The 23,458-nt window shown below is 34.0% G+C and overlaps 1 protein-coding gene across 3 annotated transcripts in view; it reads left to right on the top strand.

The window, feature by feature from the left end:
* LOC110038839 (asparagine synthetase domain-containing protein 1) overlaps positions 1-5,439 on the top strand; it is a 49,605-nt gene extending 44,166 nt beyond the window's left edge. For all 3 annotated transcript variants that reach the window (XM_020743754.1, XM_020743755.1, XM_020743753.1), the window contains 4 exons: positions 764-863; positions 931-1,047; positions 4,634-4,690; positions 5,114-5,439. In XM_020743754.1, coding sequence (XP_020599413.1) covers positions 764-863; positions 931-1,047; positions 4,634-4,690; positions 5,114-5,245 — 406 coding nt within the window. In that variant the 3' untranslated portion in view covers positions 5,246-5,439. The remainder of the gene's footprint in view (positions 1-763; positions 864-930; positions 1,048-4,633; positions 4,691-5,113) is intronic.
* The last annotated feature ends 18,019 nt before the right edge of the window (positions 5,440-23,458 follow it).

Raw genomic sequence — 23,458 nt, 5'->3', positions numbered from 1 at the left:
GTAAGAATATGAATAATCAACTTGTATAAATTTTGAGCACTAGAATCGAATATTCTCCACCATTCATCTGCATAATATTAATAATGATTAATTAAAAAACGCAAAAAAAAAAGATTTAATTCATTGCAAGTTTAGAAATAAGTTTCATTATTGATATGTGAAACCTTACCTGATTTTATTTTTTTTTTCATAGATAGAGCAATTGGCTTTCCAAAACAATCAAAATTTTCTCGGTAAAGTCTAACCTCATTCATTGCAAATGTAGTCTTGTCACATGTATCCTTATTACCAATAAATTTAACCAAAATCATGCATCACTTTGGGTTTCTGACAAAATTTTTCATGATCATACTAAAAGTGCATATTCAAAAATGCTGCAGTTGAGTGAATACCTTGACGAAGTTGAGCATTTCATCACTTAATGATGCTTGTATATGGCTTGTATAATTTCTTTACATTTTTAATAATACCTTTAATTACTTTTTTGGCTCTATACATATTATATCAAAAACATACCCAAGTGATGAGTTCTCATTCGCATCTACTATTCTAGTAATCTTATATGTAGCATAGAATTTTTGACATAATTAAACAATAATTCCAAATCCTGTTATCCAAAATAGTACTTGCTAGAAGAAATTGCCTGTAAGTTATGTCTATTTGTTCATAATCTTTTTCCATTATAATGAAAGTTGTTCGTTTCAAGCTCATTGAATTACTATTATTTTTTTTTCTTCTATTTTTAATGTGTAACTTTTGTTAGATGGCGTGCACTTCATGAAGAAATGAGATTGGATATGCAGAGAATCTGGAAAAGAAATATGGGCCGAGATGACAGATTGATATCTGATCATGGAAAGGAGGTATTACTTAAATCAACTTTACACCAAATATTTCAAGGGTTTACTAGCGCTCATATGAAACTTGCAGGCTAGATTTCCTTTTCTGGATGAGGAAGTTATTCAAACCTTACTGGAAATCCCTTTATGGGACATTGCTAAGCTGGATGAACCAGGGGGAAAAGGTGACAAGAAGATTTTGAGAGAGGTATTTACTCATGAAACTTTAGTATTACTAAATTAGGTATCTGTTAGATTGGCACCTAAGGGTAAGTTTGTCATTTATTAGCCTACATACAATTTTGTATTTTGTCATTTACTATGGTTTAGTATAAATAGAGCTTATATGTTTTGGGTTAATGTTATACATGAGATCATTGATTTGAGTCTTAGGATTAGGGTTAGGGCTTGATAGAGATTTCATGCCTCTCGAATTATATGAATTTGGAGAGATCGCCTGTCTCTTGCATCTAGGGCTGCCAAAACGGCTCGTTGTTGGCGAACAACTTGTGTTCGGCTCGTTAAGAAGCTCGCGTTCGGCTCGTTTGCTAAGTTAAAGAGCGAACACGACTATAGATTTGTTCGTTCGTGTTCAGCTCGTTTTGACTCGAAATAATATATATATATATATATATATATTATATATAATTAGTTAATTAATTAATTGATAAGTAGTATTTTTTAAAAAATTAATTGACTACAAGGCTGCAAAGATTTGTAATCAGTTAAAAGCAGAAGAAAGAATATTAAATTAGATTTAAATGATGTTTTAATATAAACAATAATTTTTAAATATTGCCCCAACTCTTAACATCTTATGACTACGTGATTAGTGTTGTCAAAACGACTATTTATTCGTAAGTAGCTCGTGTTCGGCTCGCTAAGCAAATTAGTCGAACACGAACGCACTTTTTGTGTACGAAATATAAACAAACTGAACACGAGCTGAGTCTGGGCTTATTCGTGTTCGGCTCGTTTACACCCCTACTTGCATCGTAGGTGCTTATATTGGTATTTGTGCTAAATGTTGAGGTTCTTGCAATAAAATATATGTTTACCCTACTTTCTATGTGAAATTGTGCCTAATCATAACAATTTGGTATCAGAGCAAGATTTCTGAAAAATAATTAATAGGAGAAGCAAGAAGCAGCCGACGATATCTCAGCATAGTGCAAGACACGGGATCGTTATACAGTCACCATTAAAGCTTGCGGAGGAGGTAACGATGGGATCTAGACTTATACTAAAGACCCAAAACTCTTCTTTCTTCACAGAGAAGAAACCAACGAGTTCGTGGTACTTGATTTGACAGAGAAGGCAATGACGGAATCCCGGCTTACAGATACTTGAAACTCTCTTCTTTGTGAAGAAGGTAATGACAGGATTGTGGTATGCTATTTTGTGGAGAAGGCACAATTCAGTCGTGATTAGAGCTTTCTGCGAATCAACGGGGACATCACGACGTACAGTGCAAATGATCGGGATTGTGCACAAACTCATAGTTGTGATTTTTTCCTGGTTGGGAAGCCAACGACGGGATTTAGGGCTACAAAAATGTTCAACGAAGTGAATAAATTGCGACGTACAGGAGTTCTGTGCCATTCGTGATTGAGAACAACGATCAGGATCGCGATGTAAAGTAGTTCTCACCGCTCGCGTGATTAGGATTTGCTGCGATTTTGAATTCAAATTTGAGAGAGGCTGGCAACCAGTTCTCGGCTTCCAAAGTCTCGTGTCGAAACCGCGTACAAAAATTTTGAACCTTGCGATTTCAAATTAAAAAAGTTATGAAATCGTACAAGGAGTAATGATAGCCACGAAACTAGATGATTTGGAAAAAAAAATTGGAAGAGATTAGTCAAATCAGATTTGGAATAGATAAGCATTTCTTGGCAATAGAGGGAAGGTTGTAGGGGTGGATCACATCCCTAGAAGAAATGATTGAGAAGATCGTAGAGTCTAACAACAACCATCCTTCGACTGCAGTGGTATTGAGCTAAGGAATTAGAAGCTTGCTTGAACTGCAACGCTTAGTTGGGATAATGCCACATCCAGACGACTGGAATGAGCATCAACAGGACAAATGGGTCGACATTTAATTCAACGCTATAGAAGATTAATTTGAAGGATTTCAACCCAAAATAGGAAATAACGGTGAGTGGGACCCCAACTAAGGGTTGTTTCTGACGGCGTCATTGGATTTTATCAGAATAGCTTTTCGGGCAAAAGGAGATTCAAAAGTCTATGAGGGAGGGTGAGTTAATTACTACGTGAATGAGCCTTATGGAAGAAGAGAAATCAATATGGGTTAAGGAAGGGAACCCAACCCTTGCTTTATGGGTGGCCCGAACTTTGTTTAAATTGGCAAGGAACTTACGTATAAGGAAGTTGAAGATGCCAATCTTTAAATAAGAGGATGCTTATTTAAATAAGAGGATGCTTGCGATTTGGTCTACCACGTGGAGAGATACTTTGATGTTAATAAGTTGATAAAGGAAGAAAAATGGATGGTTATAGCTCTGTGTTTAAAAAGAAAGGCTCTAACATGGTACCAATGGAAAGAACAAATTCAACCAATCTGAACCTGGGAAGAATTCAAGGTTTACTTGTTGGAATGTTTCCAAGTCATTCGGGAAGGAGACCTACATGAGCAATTCTTTGTATTGACTCAGGAAGTGATTGCTATGGAGTATAGGAAATTCGAGCTATTATCGGGACTGTTAAGGGTGATTTCTGAAGCAGTATTGCAGAAAATTTTATGAAGGTTCTGAAGCCCGACATACGTGCAATACCTCGTCCGTTGAGACCACAAGACATGAGATAAACTATGGAATTAGCGTAGTTGGTTGAGGATCATAATGCAATGACACTTGCTAATAGGAGCAACATAAATGGAGCACCATACCGAATTGTGACAACTATGATGACACCAATAGTGCAAATAGTGGAATTCCAGAGGGAGAAGTTTTACACGATAAGAATCATGGGTCACAAACGCGGACGATACTCTAACGCTTTACAGAGAGAGAGAGATCCAAGAGAAGCAGACCATGGGTTATGTTTTTGGTGTTATGAGAAATGTACCCCAGAACACCGTTGCAAAATTGAACATTACAGGTTCTCACAGTTTGTAATGAATAGGTAGGGGATGAAGAAGTAGAGGAAGTTGTGGTGGAGGAGCACCATCATTTTTTTCCACTTTGAGGACAACGAGTTCTTTTTTGTGAGGGGAGTAAATTTAAATTGACAATTAAGGGAAAATTTATCTTTCATTAGCCTAAGGGCAATTTAATCTTATGGTTTTGATAGGGCTAATATGTTTAGGGTTGGGGTTAGGGTTATGCATGAGATTATCGTTGAGTCATAGGGCTATCTTGGGAGAGATTTCCTACCTCTCGACTTGTAGGAATTTGGAGGGGTCGCCTACCCCTCGAATTGTGGTTATCTTGATATTTGTGTTGAATGTTCATTTTCTTGCAATAAAATATATGTTCGTCCTAATTTTTATATAAAATTGTGCCAATTCCTAACAGTATCATTTACATCATCCACTTGGCCAACAAATTTATCTCAACACTCGGCATCTATATGTAAAAGTTCACACCTTTTAAGCAATCATATGGTTGATAACTTTGTAAAATTAAAACGTCTTCTCTGATACAATCATATAGTGCTTTGGTTTTCTTATTTTGCCCAATGGATGGGTGACAGTGCCATTCCTTAGAGATGGAAATGACTTTTTAGTTATGTTCTTTTTGTAGATTCTGACAGTTTCACTTTTTTGTTTTTTAAAGGTGGCTCGACTACCTTGCCTAGAAGCGGCAGCTGCTAGGCCAAAAAGAGCCATTCAGGTACTATTCTTCTCAAGTGCACTACAAAATCTATGTCCTTTCCCTGATGAGAATTATTTTCTGACGATGCAGTTTATTCATATTTTTATCCTTTTGTCGAATTGAATGTTAAATATACGGTCACTTGCATGCAAATCATCTTCATCATTAGCCATATCCCGAACTTTGATCTCCCTTGGGTGCTATATAATATGTTTTAAACAATGTTATGTTTTCCGTTTGCAACCGTCTATGAGTTACTATTGTTTTAACTTTTTTGGTCAAATCTTTACTATTTTTTTCCTCTCATGTTATCAATGTATTGTCTATCGTTTTTTGTACATAAATTACCTTGAGTTTTTGACATATTCTTCTTGGAGCGTCGTTGTGAAATTTGTGTGAAAATGGACATCAACTTTATCATTTTAAGCTCAAATTTTCCAGTTTGGTTCAAGAATAGCAAGAGAATCCAATCGAAAGAACTATGGAAGCAATCGTGCAGCTAATCAGGCGTCAGTTGGGAGTGTCAAATTTGCCGAATTTTCTTGCACTGATTCTGTGGGTGAAGCGAACTGATGTCATCGAATTGAGATGGCATACTCAAGTTGGCTTGCCTTGCCAATCAGTAATACTTGAAAATGATTTTTGTAGGACGGCTTATAAATGAAAAAGCCAAAGCAATAATAAACTTGGTATTATTATTATTATTATTATTCTTTATCTTGCTTATGACCCTCTTATTGTGTCGACAAACTGTTCTATAAATGCTTGTCGTGTTTTTAGTAGCTTATCTATTGTAATTTGTCTTTCTTATTTAAGAACGCTTCTATCGATTTTTGTACAATCAAGTGTGGCATATTTATTGAGGCGTATACAACTAGCAAGATTATTCAACTTATTTACCTTATTAATTTGTTTAAATTCATGTTCTGCATATTTATTTAGAACTAATTGAATTTAGAGAAAATATTGCGTCTGGAGTCTAGATGTGCGGATCCAATTATACAACGCAATTTATAAAGTGGTGGGATCTGATTTTGCGAATTAAAAAACATGAAATTTTACAAAGTATCTGTCATATTTTGGTGGTATTAATTTCATATTTCATGAAATTTTTTTTGAAGTGGTGGGTTCTGAATATTTGTATTAATTTCATATTTCATGAAATTTTTTTTTTTCACATGAACTGGCTTGAAGACGGTCCGTTGCATCGAATAAAAAAACCATCATAATACCAACAATACCGATAGTATTTTGGCGGTATTCTTATGATAAGTATTCTTGTGATATTATTGTGATATTCTGGTGTTATTATGATGATTTTATGGTATTGTGGTGATATTGTAGTGATATTATTGCGGTATTTTAGAGGTATTTTAGTGGTATTAAGATATACTGGCATAATACTACTAGTATGTCACTAGAATATCATCAAAATACCACCACAATATTACCAAAATATCTTTATAATATCACCGGAATATTATAAGAATACCACCATAATATCATCTCCAGAATATCAAAAATACTGTCAGAATATCACTAAAGTATCTTCAGTATTGTTGTTGGTATTATGGTGGTTTTTTTTCGATACGAGGGGTTTTTGGGCAGGATCGCACGAAAGAATAGTTTTTTTCATATTTTTTTTAATATAATGCTGTATTTTTGGAGTGTGCAGATCTGGACTCTATTTTCTGCTAAATCTGAACCAAACCTGAACTGCTTATCTGAACTCAATTTTCTCCTGAATCTGAACCAAATCTGAACTGCTTGTATTATTGGAGTGTGCATGTGGGGCTCTATATTCTACTGAAAATTGTATGATTTGACCCGATTCCTTTTTAATGTGGCCACATATTGATTGTGTAATTTTTTCTTCTTTTTCAGTTACGTGTAATGTAAGGGGATCTTTTGATTATTAAATTATACATTCCACTGTCGTCAGTTACAGGAAAAATTATTGCATACGGATGGACATTCTGCATGCGATGTCCGATCCTGACCGTAAATCAGGTGGTCTATGGTCGTGATGTATTTCAGTGGGCCCCACCTAATTTTTTTTTTTTAAAATTGAAATATATCCTGATCAACTGCCAGGATTGGACACCACATGTAGAGATGCACGCGGTGTCCGTATGCAATAATTTCTCCAGTTACAGCCAGTTTTAGTCAGGCTAAATAACATATTACTCAAATATTTTGACCACACATGTAAATGTTTTCAGTTTCCTTCAGATCATAAATTAAGCCGGAAGAAATAAATATTTAAGTTTCTGTTGGAACTTTCAACTGGAGCTAAAATTAAATTTGTAATAAAAATATCAGTTATTTTAGTTTAAGTTAGAAGACAGAATGATAATATTTTTATTATTTAGTAAGCTTCATTTTTAATTTAGAATATTGAAGTTTTAAAAATTTTGAATATGAATTTAAATTATAATAATAGGATATGATATTTTAACCATTTCCTTAATTTTCAAGTATGTTTTTTTCTCTAATATTTCAAAACAAAATAAGAATGCCAAAATAAGTTTTATTAAAACTGACCCGCTTTCTCATTTGGTTCATTATTGGCTTGTTGGTTGACTCGTGAGTTTTTATTGACTAGCTGATTTTTGTAGAGCTGGTTTTGGACATAAGGGTTAAGTACCGGTTCATGGTTGGAAAGGCTAGTCTGATTCATTCGATTTTTAAAACATTATTATAGCATATAATGTTTTACAACTAACATCAATTGATTAAATTATTAGGTGCATGATATATTATATGCAAATTGCTCACCTTATGGTAGGATCATGCAAAAATTATTGCAAATAGAGCAAAAAAAGCCTTTTTGGCTTGTATATCCCCCGCCGCCCCCCACAAACCCTGAACCCTAAAAATCAGTAATTATTAAAACTAAATCGCTCTCTCATTTGGTTCATTATTGGCTTGTTGGTTGACCCCTGATTTTTGTAGAACTGGTTTTCGTTGACTCTAGCTGATTTTTGTAGAACTGGTTTTCGACCTGAGGGTTGAGTACCAGTTCATGGTTGGAAAGGCTTGTCCGATCTATGCAGTTTTTAAAAAATTATTATAGCCTATAATGTTTTACAACTTACATCAATTGACTAAACATAAACTATTAGATGCATGATATGGGATGAATCATATATTATATACAAATTGCTCTCCATTGCTCTCCAAACTTTTGCTAGAATGATGCAAAAGTTACTGCAATAGAGCAAAAAAAGCCTTTTCGGCTTGTATATCCCCATCCCCTAAACCCTAAAAATCAGTAATTATTAAAACTAAATCGCTCCCTCATTTGGTTCATTATTTGCTTGTTGGTTGACCCGTGAGTTTTTGATGACTCTAGTTGATTTTTGTATCTGGTTTTGAACCTGAGGGTTGAGTACCGATTCATGGTTGGAAAGGCTTGTCCGATCCATCCAGTTTTTAAAACATTATTATAGCCTATAATGTTTTACAACTAACATCAATTGATTAAACTATTAAATGCATGATATGGGATGAATCATATATTATATACAAATTGCTAATCAAACTTTTGCTAGAATGATGCAAAAGTTACTGCAAATAGAGCAAAAAAAGCCTTTTCCGGCTCAACATTGTGTAGATGATTTTTATGAAGATTTTTGGTGAAGGGTTGAGGTGGTTTTGAGTTCAATTGGAGGGATTTTTGAAATTTGGTTAATTTGGGCATGTTGGGCTAGCCTTGGGCTAAGTCCAAATTGAATGGTTCAAATAATCAAGGTACATGTTATCAAGGGAGATGTTGTGAATATTTTTCATGAAGAGATAGAGTGGAAATTTTGGGGCTAAGACCATCAATTTGGTGAGATTTTGAGACATGGCCAATTTGGGGCAAATTTGGGGCTTTTTGGACAAAGGTTGAAATTAAATGAAATTGAGGCCTCAAAAAGGTCTAATTGAAGATCAAATTTGATGTATGGGGATGTTATGAATGTTTTTTCAACACAAACTATGGCCAATTGAGAGGGCTATGGGTTCAATTTGGTGGAACCAAGTCATGGAGCCAAAATTGGGGGTTTGATATAAATCAAAATTGGGTTCAAATGATGGACTAATTGAGCTTGGATTTGATCTAGATTGGTCACATCAAGAGTGGATTTGAGTTTAGAATTGAAATTAGGGTAAATTGAGACCAATTTGATAAAAATTGGAGTGATTTGGGGAAAATATTTGCCTTTAGAGGGCAATTTGGGGGTTTTGATCAAAGTTGGTCAAATTGGACAAATTGGGTCATGTGATAGATAAAAATGAAATTAGGAATATTTGGGAGGTTTTGGGAATTTTTGGGATTTTTTTGGAATTTTTGGAATCTTGGGCTAAGGAGGAAGCATTTTGGTAATTTGGCCAATTTTGGTGATTTTGGGTTGTTTGGGTGCTTTTAAGGTGTTTGAAATGATTTTTGAACCAACTTGGGTATTTTGGGTAAATTTTGAAATTATGGCCAAATTTGGGGTCCCAAGGGTATCTAGGTAATTTGGGGGTATTTTGGGGCAAAAGCATAGGTTGGGTATCTTGGTAGAGTTGGAGTGCCAACCACCATCAATAAGCCATGGACCAATGGAAACCCCATTTTGGGTCCTCTATGTAGTGGTCTTAGCTAAAACCTAGCCTAAGGCTAGCGGGTTTAGGGGACCACCTACACGAGTCTCCCAAAAGTATCAAGGTTCTAAAGTCTAGAAGTTTAAGTTTAGGATTGTGAGTGATTGTGAGTGCAAATATGTATCTTAAGCCCTAGACCAACACCCAGGGTCAACCCTAAGGTCAAGTAGTCCTAAGGGTGACTCATCTTGAGTTCCCCCATAATGACCCCACCTACTATGTGCTAGAGGTTAGGACTAATATGTTGAACTTCAAGTTGAGTAAAGAGGAGTGTAGAGTTTCTAATGGTCCTTTTCTAGTTTTCTAAGATTAGTCAATAAGAAAGTCATATGGATAGGCCTTAGGCTACTAAAGAGAAAAAACTAAACCTCAACTAAAAGCGAGGTTAACACAATTTCATTAGATTAAAAAGACAACAGAGTTACAAGCCAAAAAGTGGGGCCCCTAATTAAACAATAGGGTGGGCCCATCAAAGTGAAGCCTATGAAAAGATTATCTAACAAAAGGAAGGGATAATAGATACCCTTCCATGAGTAACTTCAGTAGAGGGCGGGGAGACAGATTTACTAATAAGGGTATGATCAGTGTGAAACCCCACTCTAGCTTACCAATTAGTAGGTCTGTTTCCTTCCCTGTGGATGTGAGAATAAGTGATCTGTAGGCCCTGACCCAATTGCTGAATTCCATTCTACAGATAGACCAGATGCCAAGGGATGTCTTCAGAGCCCTTCACAATACTAATAAAAGTGCTTGAGTTTAATTCCACCCATAGTTGCAACATACCAACAATTTTGGGAAGAAGAATGGCCCAATAGATTACCAAAGTTTCAGCTTCCAGAGGGTCACTAGCAAAGGTAGGTGACTGAAAATATAGCAAACGAACACCTCTATAGTCCCTGAAAACACCTCTCATGCCAACATGGGGACATAAGAAGCTGCTATCTATATTGACTTTGACACAACCATTTAATGGGGGATGCCATCCCACCAGAATGGGCTTAACAGGAATGGAGGTACCTAAATCACCATGATAAAGTATCTCTAGAAAGTTCTTTTGTTTATAGATTTTCTATACATAAGGAATGAAATTTTGAGCCACTTTCTTAACCCCAAAAGAGGCTTACTCAAATTTCATCTTATTCCTTGCCATCCGCACAAACCAAGCCACTAGCAAGGCACCACAAATATCTTACCAATCAGCCAATCTTTCCAGCACTGAAAGAATTCTCCCCAGGACAGATTCTGAATTGGAAGATTAGCCTGATTCAAAATAACCTCCTAAATCTGCTGCAAAAAGGAACATTTAAAGAACAGGTGGTTCAAAGATTCCTCCTCCATCTTGCAAAAAAGACACCAAGAGGGACCCCTTAATCCTTTCAATTTCAGTATGTCATCAGTGGGAAGGTGTTTACGAAATAGTCTCCAGCAAAACAAAGACATAGATGGTGAGAGAAATTTACTCCACACCCTAGACCCCATTCCACAACTTGATGAGGGAAGCATGTCTCCTTAATGAATGCATTCAAAGATTGTGAATGGCCTTTTTTAACCACTACTCTATCCTTTTTGGATGGATCAATAAAAATTTTCTTAGATAGTTGAGAAGAGTCACACAGTGTTTGCAGAGCTTCATGATTCCAGTCCCCATGCACTCAAAGATCTGCCACTTGAATTGGATTCTCATCAGCACTGGAGATACAATGATCAAATCTCCCATCCAAAGTCCAATTTTCCAACCAAAAGTTAAGTTTACCTTCCCCCACTTCCCAAATGAATAAACTTTCAGCCTCAGTCCTTACCTTGAACATCTTTGCCCACATAGTAAAATCTCCAAATTTCCTTTGAACCTGAGTTGGATGGCTGTGTTTACAATACTTTCCCATCATAAAGACAACCCAGAGAGAAGATTGAGCTCTGAATTTTATGCAAAGTTTACATAAATTAATATGTATAAGATGAGAGAAACTTTTGAAACCCAGGCCACCAGCCTTTGTGGCCTTGCAAACCTTATTCCAACTGGTCCAATGCACTTGTTTCCTTTGCCCATACCACAAGAAACGATTAAAGATCCTATCCAAGATCTTTTGTATAGAATTCTTCATCACTGCCATCTGTGACAAATAAGTAGGAAGAGTGGAAAGAAAAAACTTCAGTAATGTTACTCTACCCGAATTAGACAGATAATAATGCACCCAGCTTTATAGTTTATTCTGGATTTTCTCCACAATATGATCAAATTGTATTTGTTTAGTTCTGCCTTTTATTAGGATAGCACCCATATATTTTAGAGGAAGTTTGCTGACACTAAAACTAGTAGTTTCAGAAATCCAGTGTTTGAAATCAGGTTTGATTTTGTGACTGAACATAATCACACATTTCTGGGTATTCAAGATCATACCAGAGCTCCTTTGAAACTAATCTAAACATTTGAGAATAGATTTAATAGCAGGCTTTGTTTCTTTAGAGAAAATAATGATATCATCAGCAAACGCAAGGTGATTAATAATCAAGTTGGACCTGTGGCTATATAGAGAGTGTGGTGCCTTAACAACTACCTTAACAACTACCTCATTTAGCATTTAGCAATCTAGATAAGTAATCAAAAGCTAGAATAAAAAATTAATGGAGATAGTGGGTCACCTTGCTTGATACCTCTAGAAGCACTGAAGAAACCATGGGAGCTCCCATTGATAAAAACAGATTGATAATTATTTGATAGCCATCTACCAATAAGAGAGATGAAAGGAGTGAATCCTCTAGCAGTGAGAACATCCTCAATAAAACCCCAACTAATAGTATCATAGGCCTTCTTGATGTCTGATTTGAAGATAGTATTTCCCCCTCTGCACTATCTATCCAGGTCCAAAACCAGCTCTTGGGCTAGTAAGACATTATCCACTATACTTCTCCCTTGAACAAATGCAGTTTGATTCACACTGATAAGCTGTTGAAGGTGGGGTTGTAATCTACACACAATAATCTTACTAATGACTTTGGAAAGTACTGAAGTCAAGATGATAGGTCTAAAATGTTCCCATTTAAACTTGACTTTATCCTTTGGAATCAAGGTAATAGTTGAAGAAGTAAAATATTTAGGAAGATCAATACCCCAAAAGAAGCTTTGTATAGCCACAATAACCTCTTTCTTAACAATATGCCATGCTTTCTTGTAGAAATCAGCTGTAAATCCATCAGGGCCAGCCACTTTGGAATTGTCAATTAAAGATAATGACTCCCAAATCTCCTTCTCATCAGGAACAACAGTAAGATCCAAATTTTTTGTGTATTCCACTTACTTACCAAAAACATCTTGCTGAATAGGCAGCCTATCCAACTCAGGCTAATTATAAAGCTCCATAAAATAGTTCACAACACTAGAAGTAATCCCATCAACATTATCAATCCAAGTACCAGTATGATCAAGAATCTTATGAATAGTATTACAACTTCTCCTATAATTAATACAAGCATGGAAAAAATTGGAGTTTCTGTCCCCCTCGCAAAATTTAACCTTGGCAGCTTTCTAGGCATAGAATTCCTTCTGCATTGAGATGGTCTCCATTTAAATCTTTATTAGATCTAAAAAGTTCAACACTAACCTCCTGATTCAATTCTAGCAAATGCTCCCACTTTATCACATAATCTTCAACTTCCTTGACCCTAGCATTAACATCCCCAAAAACACTCCAATTCCATTGTGACAGCTGTTTACCCATCTTCTTATGTAACATCCAGAGCTTGATCCAAGGATTCTGATGGTTGCAATCCTTCCAAGCCAATGAAACTTGGTTGAGAAAATCACTGTGTAGAGACCACTTATTCAGATACCTGAAAAAAGACCTGCTCTTAGTAGGGGAGGCAGCAATCGTAATCAAGAGAGGTCTATTGTCAGACCCACTCATTGTCAGTTGTTGTGCAGAAGTGTGAAGGAACTCTTTTAGCCAAGCATCATTAACTAGAATTCTATCTAGTCTTTCCCATACATGTCCTCCTCTTCAAGTATATTTGGGTCCAAGGAACCCCAAATCAAACATACATGTGCTCTGAATATTTTCATTGAAGTAGTTGATTAGATTCAAATCAAGCATTCATTCTACCCCCTTTCTTTTCATTAGGAGATGCCACATGGTTAAAATCTCCCCCCATTAGCCAAAAGGAGCTCAGATTACTGTTGATATCCACTAAATGACTCCACAAATATTGTCTAGCCACTGTTGAGCACCCTGCATAAACAAAAGCGGCCAAACCACTAGACTCCCCTAAACAAAATTTCAAATGAAGAAATTGCTCGTTGTCCCTGATTACAGAACAATTAATCTCATTCTATAGAATAACCAAATTTTATTACTCATATTAGTGAAAAACTGAAAACCACAAAATTTTTTGGTAATTCTCTGAAATTTTTTTGAAACCAAGGGTTCCATAATAGAAATAATCCAAAATTTATGCATTCTATTAAGAGAAAGAATTCCATTAAGGGATTTAGGATGAGCCAATGCCCTAACATTCTAAGAAAGAAATTTCATCATCCAAAGGAAGTGGATTTCCCCCTCCTTCTAGTTCTGACCCCAATAGGAGATTGATGTGTAGTGACCTCCCCAACTGTGGAAGGATTGAAGACCAAATTCTTTAACTCCTACACAGTATTCTTTTTCTTTCTAGATTTCTGGATTTTCCATCCTCTTCTAAAGCCACATTCATCTGTTTTATTAAGTTATCATCCAAAGAACCTCCCCAATGGGCTTCTCCAACATTTTCTTGAGATCCCTCCAAAACAGGTTGGGTGACCATCTCCTGATTAGTAATAACCACGTCATTGAGCACAGTCTCAACAAGAGGTTAAGCCCTATCCATAGAGATTTCAGTAGTTCTAATTGTTCTCCCAACAATAGAAAGAGCGTGTTGTCCAACCAAACCCTGATCACCAAACATAGGAGCACAAATAGTGGTTTCCAACCCCTCCCTCACAACATGTGGGGTGCAATCTGAAACTACAGCCTCAACACCTCTAGATGGTTCAATATCTCCATACTGTTCACCATGTGGAGCATTCTCCACAACATTCCCTCCATCTTCCTTTTCCCCTGGGACCTCCTATCTTTTCCTCATGTTGGGATGGAGTCTGAAACACCTATTGTCAGTATGTCCAAACATTTTACAATGGTGGCAATAGAAGGGTTTTTGTTCAACAATAATCTTTTGCCAATATCCATTATGTTCAGTACCAAGCCAAATCTCCTCCACAACAGGTAGAGTAATGTCCCTTTTAATCAAGATCCTTGAAACTAATGGTTTAGAAAGATTAAATGTGGTCACATCAAGCTTGACAAGTCTCCCTAAAGCCAAACCAATATTAAACAATACTTTATGATTAAAGAAGTGTAGTTTAAGATCGGGCAATTTAAACCATATGGGAACAATAGGTAGTTCTTTGCTTGGATCAAAATCTGGTGCCCACTTAAGTAGCTTCATGACAGTCCCCTATATAAGTATGGACTGTTTGGAAAAAAACCTAGCATAGTCATCATCTCTGGATAGGTTTAATAGAATATGTCTGCCATCTGATAAACCTACTCTCCAAGACCCATTAAATTTCAGACTGTCAAAGAATTTCCTAATATATTCCATCTTGGGATGACCCAATTGAAATTTCCTTATAAGAGTGAACTTGCAGCTGTCAGTAATTCCATGAATGTCTTCATCAGAGTAAAAGATAGCCATTTTCCCCCCTTTCCTTACTATAGGTTTAAATAAGGGGTCAACACCCTCATGGTAAGCTTGAGGAAAGACTAAGTCATCATAATTTTTAATAGTTTCAAAACCCTTTCCCACAATGTCTGCAAAAGTGGCTTTAGACCACTGAATATTTATTATCAAATCCAATGCATTTGGATCAGCCATCAGGGAGCTCGAGAACAGTAAAAGATAAGAGACAATAGTCTAAAGGATGAGGAGAGTAAAACCTTCAACCACCCAGGAAACCAAAAATGCCAGTAAATTCAAGAGGAATAAATGCAGCACTTTAAAGCATACCAAGTATAGATACCAACAACAGAGGACAGCAAAACAAAGCTCCACAATAGAAGCTTCCAAAAGAGGCCACAAATTAATGGAATAGTAAAATTTGAAACACCAAAAGCCTGGGAAGAGGAGAAAGCTTAGGAAAACCAAGAGAGAAAGTGAGACACTCCAAGAACACTAGAGTAGTAGAGAATATCCAGAGAAAACCATAAACAACTCTCTAACCTTGGCAGCAATCATCCATTTCACAGAAACCCTAGCAGAGCACAGGAGAAACCAGCCGCCATCTCTTTTCATATATATATATATATATATATATATATATATATGAATGAAGGTATAAATAGTCCCATAAAATCTAATCCCCATGCATAAAAAATTTCAGATTCCAAATGAAAACTTAGAGGCATTTCATTTCTTTTTGAAATATTACCTACTCTCTTAAACCGATCACATGTTCTTATATATATATATTAACATCTCTAAATAGAGTTGGCCAAAATAATCCAAATTGCAAGATTTTATGAATAGTTCTATCATTCCCAAAATGACCTTCAAATTTAGAATCATGACATTCTTCGATAATTTCCTGAATTTCTTTGTAAAGCACACTTTGTATCATTACTAAATCTTTGCATTGTTTATATAAATAGGGTTCATCCCAAGATTTTGCATCATGAATGAATTTATTTTCCTAATGTTTTGTTAATCCATATGGTAAAATACCACTAACAATATAATTTATAGTATAAGCATACCAAGGTATTTCTCATCCTTTTAAAACATAAATTTGTTTGTCAGGAAAAGATTCATTAATTTCTTTTTCCATGTAAAGTATTTCTTCTTGTTCTAGTCTAGATAGATTATTAGCAATTTGATTATCAGTCGCTTTCCTATCGACTACTACAAAATCAAACTCTTTCATCAGAAGTACCCATCTAATTAATCTTGGTTTTGTTTTGCATCCTTCTTTTGAATCAAATATTTAATAGCTGAATGGTCAGTGTGCACAACACATTCAGCTCCAGTCAGGTATGAACTAAAGACCTAAACTTATCAAAAGCATAAACAATGGCTAATAACTCTCTTTCAGTGGTGGTATAGTTAATCAGAGCATCATTAAGAGACTTACTCACATAGTATATCACTTTAAAAATCTTATCATATCTCTGCTCTAAAACAACTTCAATTGCATAATTACTAGCATCACATATTAATTCAAAAGTTTTCTCCCAATCAAGTGGAACAACTATAGGAGCAATGATCAATTTTTCCATTAAATTTTCAAAGGCTATAACGCAATCTTGGTTAAAATCAAATTTTGTATCTTTTTCCAGAAGTTGGTATAAAGGCTTTGTATTTTTTAAAAAATATTTAATATATCGCCTGTAAAATACAGCATGTTATCTAGAATGTCCTAAAAAGCTCCTAACTCCTCTTACTGTACTAGGTGGAGGTAGGTTTAATATAATCTGTACTTTTGCAGGATCTACTTCCATGCCATTTTTTTAAATTTTATGCCCAAGCACGATTCCTCCTGCAACCAGAAATTGACATTTTTCCCAGTTCAATATGAGATTAGTTTTTTCACATCATTCAAGAACTTTCTCTAAATGATTTAGACATATTTTAAAAGAACTTCTAAATATAGAAAAATTGTCCATAAATATTTCAACCCATTTTTCAATTAAATCATTGAAAATTGACATTATACATCTTTAAAATGTTTTAGGTGCATTACATAATCCAAAGGGCATTTATCGAAAAGCAAAAGTTCTTTCAGGACTAGTAAATTTTGTTTTGTCTTCATCCTCTAGAGCAATAGTTATTTGATTATAATCGGTATATCCATCTAGTAAACAAAAATAATTATGCCCAACTTGCCTATCCAACATCTGGTCCAAAAAAGGTAAAAGAAAATGATACTTCATGGTGGTAGAATTTAACTTTCTATAATCTATGCAGATTCGCCATCCAGTGGCTTATCTTATTGGTATTAATTCATTATTCTCATTTGTCATTATAGTCACTCCTTTTTTTGGAACACAATGAATTATACTTACCCAAGCACTGCTAAAATAGGATATTTTATTCCAGCATCTAACTATTTTAAAATTTCTTTCTTAATAACTTCCTTCATCATATGATTTAATCTCTTTTGAGGATCAGCTCTTGGTTCATGTTGATCTTCCAATAAAGTTCAATACATAAAAATTGAAGGACTGATTCCATTAATATCAGCTAATCTCCATTCAAAGGCTTTCTTATATCTTTTTAAAGTTTCCAACATCTGTTGTTCTTATATATTAGTTAATTTTGAAGATACTATAATAGGTAATGTAGATAAATCTCCTAGAAATGAATACTTCAAATGTGTAGGAAGTGTTTTCAGTTCTAGTTCAGGAGGTTTCTCCATAGATGAAATCAAATTCTTATTACTTTTTGTAGGATCTAACATTTTAATTTTTTCCTAAACATAATCCAATTCTTCTTTACTCACTTCTATTGATTCATCTTGAATTTTATCCTCATCTTGATATTCCACATATTTCTTTTCAAATTCCCTTTCAAATGTCTTTTTGAAATATTCATGGCTTTGATATTCATTAATATCCATTTTGAAGCATTCAATCTCTTGCTCTTTTGCAGGGTATCTCATTGATTTTTCAATATTAAATATAACCTTTTGATCACTAACTCTCATGGTTAGTTCTCTTTTATGTAAATCTATCAAAACTCTTTCAGTAGCAAAGAATGGTCTTCCTAAAATGATAGGAATTTCTTTATCTTCCTCCATATATAATACGAAGTCTGCAAGAAAGCTAAAATTATCGACTTTTACCAAAACATCTTCTATAACTCCTTTAGGATAGGTAATTGAATGATAAGGTAACTGTAGAGTTATAATTGTAGCTGAAATATCTCCTAAGCCCAACCTTCTGAAAATTGATAACGACGTAAGATTAATACTGGCTCCTAAATCACATAAAGCTTTTTCATAAAATTGTTCTCTAGTAGCACAAGGAATTGTAAAATTTCCAGGATCTTTAAGTTTTTCAGAAAGCTTTTCTAAATTTTAGCTCTAAATTCTTCTCTGAATGCAACCGTCTCATTATCTACAAACTTCTTTTGCTTATTAAGTATAACCTTCATGAACTTCACATAACATGACATTTTTCCCAAAGCTTCAACAATTGGAATGTTTATCATTAATTTCCTCAATATTTATAAAAATTTTGAAAATTGGTTATCCTTATTTTTCTACTTCCATCTTTGAGGAAATGGAGGTGGTGGTCTTTTTGCAGTGATTTCCATTGGTTTAATAAGACATTCTGACTCAAAATGAAAATCTTCACCATATTTTTCATTTTTCACCTCATCTTTTTCAACTTCAACTTCCACTTATTTTTGAACTCTATTTTCTAATTCTTTTGAGTAGCCTTAATTTGCTCTTTGTTATCTTCTTAGTCCAGTTCTTTTCCACTTCTTAATTAAATAGCCTTAATTTGCTCTTTGTTCTGATCTTTAGGATTTACTTCAACATTACTAGGAAACGTTCTTGGAGGTCTATTACTAAGTGAAGAAGCACTACATCCCAATTGATTTTTCATGTTTCTAATTATAGCTCCTTGACTTTGTAATTGACTCCCCATTTATAATATGAATTCTTCAATTAACATCTTTTTCTCCTTACTCTGCAAATTATTAAAACCAAGAGGGTAATAAGGTTTATAATTTGGATTTCGTTGATTGTTAGAGTTTCTCAATGGGCTTGCAGTTTTGTTTCCACATTACGGATTTGTAGCATTAGAGTTATTGTTACTCCAACTAAAATTTGGATGATTCTTACAACCAGGATTACAGTAATTGTCATAAGGATTACTAGAATGCTTTTTATTACATTTAAGGTCTCATAAAAAGATTGAGATTCTATCATTTATCCCAATTAGTTTTTCTCAAGCATAGGTGATGTCTGAGAAAAATTTTAATATTGATTCCATACAAAAATAACTTCTTAAAGAAATTCATTCCGTATTGATCTATCTTCTTAGATATAACAGCTAATTGTGCAACTAACATAGATATTACATCAGAGTCATGAATACTAGCTACTCTTTTTGGATTTACCCTTGCAGAGGGCCATTAAAAATTATTAATAGTCATCTCTTCAATTAAAGAATATGCTTCATCGAATGGTTTTAAAATTATTGATCTACCAGCAACATCATCAATTATTGATCTAAGAGATCCAACTAACCCATTATAAAAAGTTTGAATTATTAACCAATCTGGTAATGCATGGTGTGGACATTTCTTAAGGAGATCTTTAAATCTTTCCGAGGCTTTATAAATTGATTCTCCTTCAAAATTTGAAAAAGATGTAATATCATTTCAAAGTTTAGCAATTTTTGAAGGTGAGAAATATTTAGGTAAAAAATTTTGTGATAAATCTTCCCAAGTTCTAATAGATCCAAATGCTAATGAGTTTAACCAAATCCAACTCTAACGACATCATTCGACACTCCATCATATTTAAAAGTAGCACACAATTCTAAAAAACTAGTAAGACATAAATTAGGATCTTCAATTGGTGTTCCGCCAAACTGATTGTTTTATACCATTTGAATAATAGCAGGTTTAAGCTCAAATGAATTGACAGCTATAACAGAGTTTTGTTTACTCAAATGAATTTCATCTGCTATAGGATTAGCATAATCTCATAAAGGTCTCTGATGATGTTCATTTTCATTTCCAGCATTAGTTAAATTGCAAGCCATTTTGCTAATATGATCTATCTCTTTTTATTATTTTTAAAATTTTCTAATAAGTCCTTATAACTAAATACTATGATCTTACGCTACACATAAACAAACACAATAAGTAATTTAAAATAATCAAACACACTTAAATTAGTAAATATTCAAACTAAATTACAAAAACTTTTTTTTAGTTTCCATAAAAAAAGAAAAATACTATAAGTTTTAAAATAACTTCTAATACTTTCCGTTATTTCCCGACAACGGTGCCAAATTGATGCAGGTGGATTTAGTATGTTAATTTTGTAAATATTTTTCAATATCACAAATTACACACGATAGGTAAAATAACAAATACACAAATTCATCCCAATAAAAATAACTTCGGTGAAAATAATTTTATCTTTTAAAAATCTTTAAATTGCCAAATACCCTATAAAAAAATGCAAGTATACGTATTACTCAATTAATAAAGGGCTCTAATGGAGTCCTAGATATCGATCCTACAGGGAAGTTGGAAATTCATATAAGTAAATTCTTAAGATTATAATGTATACTACAATTTTTAAAACTACAAAAAGTAAAGTGTGAAATTTGAATAATAAATACTAGAGTAAATATTAATTAAAATGCAGTTGAAAGGCAAAATTAACTAAACTAAATTCTAAACTTTCAAAAGTAAACTTCTGAAAACTAACAAAGTTTTTGTCACAGAAAATTTAAATTTAAGAAAACATCATTCCCCTTTACAATAAGTTTATTTATTGTGAAGAAAATAAAATCATTTGAAAAAATATATATAAACTGTTTTGTGCCAAATAAGAGCAATCCTATTGTTTACCCTTTTTAACATCGACTAATCCAAAGTTTGGTCTCAAATTCCGCGGTTAGGCTGAGAGAATACCGACTGCCACTCCAGAGCTTCCACTACTCTCTCACCTGAGGGCTAACAATCTTGCATTAGTTTTCAATCAAGTGGACCAAATTGGGGATTTTAATTGACACCTTAAAATCTCTAATTTTGTATCCAACAAAGTATATTTCTTAATATAATTGCACCCAATCCCATGGAAGACATCCTCCATGGAATTCTCTCCCATGAAATCAAATGTGATTCTCCCCATGTTGTAGAAATCATAGCCCTTTCGGAACATATGTTTCTCACACATTTTAACAGATCAATTGGCCAAATCTAAATGAAGATCAGAGTTCAAATCATCACAAATTATTGACATTTAAAACCATATAAAACAAAATCAATTCTTCACAGAACCATATCTCAAAGTAAGGAGAAGGATAAAGAAGACTACTCATAATTCATGAGAAGGATACCATAAAACATGAATTTCATGTATAAGAACAAGTTTGCAAAACAAAATAAATAAAATACACAACTTATCTCACAATCCTTCCCAAGCAAATCCCTAGAGGTTCTCTTCAAGCATTTCTCTCTCTACAAGCACTCTCAATTGTCTCTTCTATGTGTAATGAAGAAGAAATCTCTCACCTTCCCTCTCCTCTTACAATCCTTGAAGAAAATCTCTGACACGAAGATTTGTATATGCAAATATTTATGAAGTTGACACCACTTAATGACGCTAAAAACTTGATGCAGGCATATTTATAATAAATATGCAATATAATCCCAACAAAACTCTTTTTATAAATATAATTTATACTTTAAAACTCTTTTTAAACTGGCAAATCTCTCCTAAATATCAATGTAAGCATATGTATCGTTCAAGCAATAAAAGGCTCTAATGGAGTCCTAGATATCGATCATACAAGGAATTTGGAAAATCATAAAGTAAATTATGAAAGTTATTTTATAATAAAAATAAAAAATAAAAGTAAAGTGTGAAAGTTAAAAGTTGACTACTCAGGTGAATGCTAATTATAATGCAGATGTAAGATTACATAAATTAAACTAAACTAAATACTAATTTTTCAAAAATAAAATTGCAAAAATAAAAATTTTTTTTTGCTATGATGGAAAGTTCAAATTTAAGAAAGCATCCATCCCCTTTACGATGAGTATATGATTTATGAAGAAATTGAAATCATTTGAAAATATATATAAAAACTGTTTTGTGATAAACAAGAGCAATCCTATTCTTTACCCTCTTCAGAGTGTTATAAAGAACATTGATTAATCCAGAGTTTGGTCCCTGATTTCGTGGTTAGGCTAGGAGGATACCGACTGCCACTCCAGAGCTCCCCCTACTCCCTCCCTTGAGGGCTAACTATTTTGCATTAGTTTCCAATCAACTGAACCAAATTAGGGGTTTTAATTTGTCACCTTAAAATCTTTAATTTTGCAACCAAAAAAAGTATATTTATCTATTTATTTGCACCCAAATCAATGGATGACACACTCTCCCATGAAATTAAATGTGATTCTCCCTACGTCGTAGCAATCATATCTCGTTTAAGAACATGTCTTTTGATACACCTAAAATATATAGTATTTTTAGACATATTTTTATATCTATTTTTGAGATATTGCGCTTTAATGGAAGGTATTTTTGTGTTTTTCCCATAGATACAAGTAAAGAATGGAAAAAAATGCTTAAAGGAGTGAAAAAGAATCAAATTTGGAGCAAAAAGGTGAAAAATTGTGCAAATGTGTTTTGGCACCTGAGCGCCGGTTAAACTGAGAAGGTCGCGCCTAAGCACCGAGACCTCGTGCTTAAGCGCCAGTGGCAATTACTAGACAAGTAAAATTGGTTTTCACGGATTTTGAAGAGGTTTTTGAGGCACCCATTGGCTTAATAGGTGGTTGTAACCACCATGGATGAATATTATCATGAAAGGATGCATCTCTTCAGCAAATACATCGAATCAAGACATATTTTGAAGAGATCCCAAGGCACCTCTTAAAAAACTATAAGAGAAAACAAGAGGACTTAAAAAAGAGTCTTGAAAATATAGGCAAGTTTTGGAAGTTCTTCTGTTGGGAGTTAGTTCGGAGAGATTTTTAGTAACAACTTTTTATTTGCTTTATCCTTTTTATTATTTTGTTTTGAATGATTGTAAAAGAGAAGAGATTCAAAGGAATTTCAAGAGTTTCATGGAGGACTTGAGATAATTTTTTATTTTTTCATTTTAGACTACTTTTGGTTTAAATTAAGACTTGTTGTTGGTTTTACAATGATTTCTTCTTTTAAAATAAAATGTGGTTTTGTTTTCTCCATGGATTCTAAGTAGTTTTCTTTATCTTTCTTTTTAAGATGATAAGTAATTAAGTTTTGGATGGAAGTTGTGGAGAGTATTGATCTTTAATGTTGGAAGAAGTTGTGATTATTTAAATCCATGCACTTCATTTACTTCTTGATTTGGCCAATCTAGATGTTAAAATTTGTTGTGAGAAAATGTA

The sequence above is a fragment of the Phalaenopsis equestris genome, unplaced genomic scaffold, assembly GCF_001263595.1.
Source record: "Phalaenopsis equestris unplaced genomic scaffold, ASM126359v1 Scaffold234103, whole genome shotgun sequence".
Lineage (NCBI taxonomy): Eukaryota > Viridiplantae > Streptophyta > Magnoliopsida > Asparagales > Orchidaceae > Phalaenopsis > Phalaenopsis equestris.
Note: the sequence above shows the minus strand (reverse complement) of the source record. Positions and strands in the feature narration are given on the sequence as shown.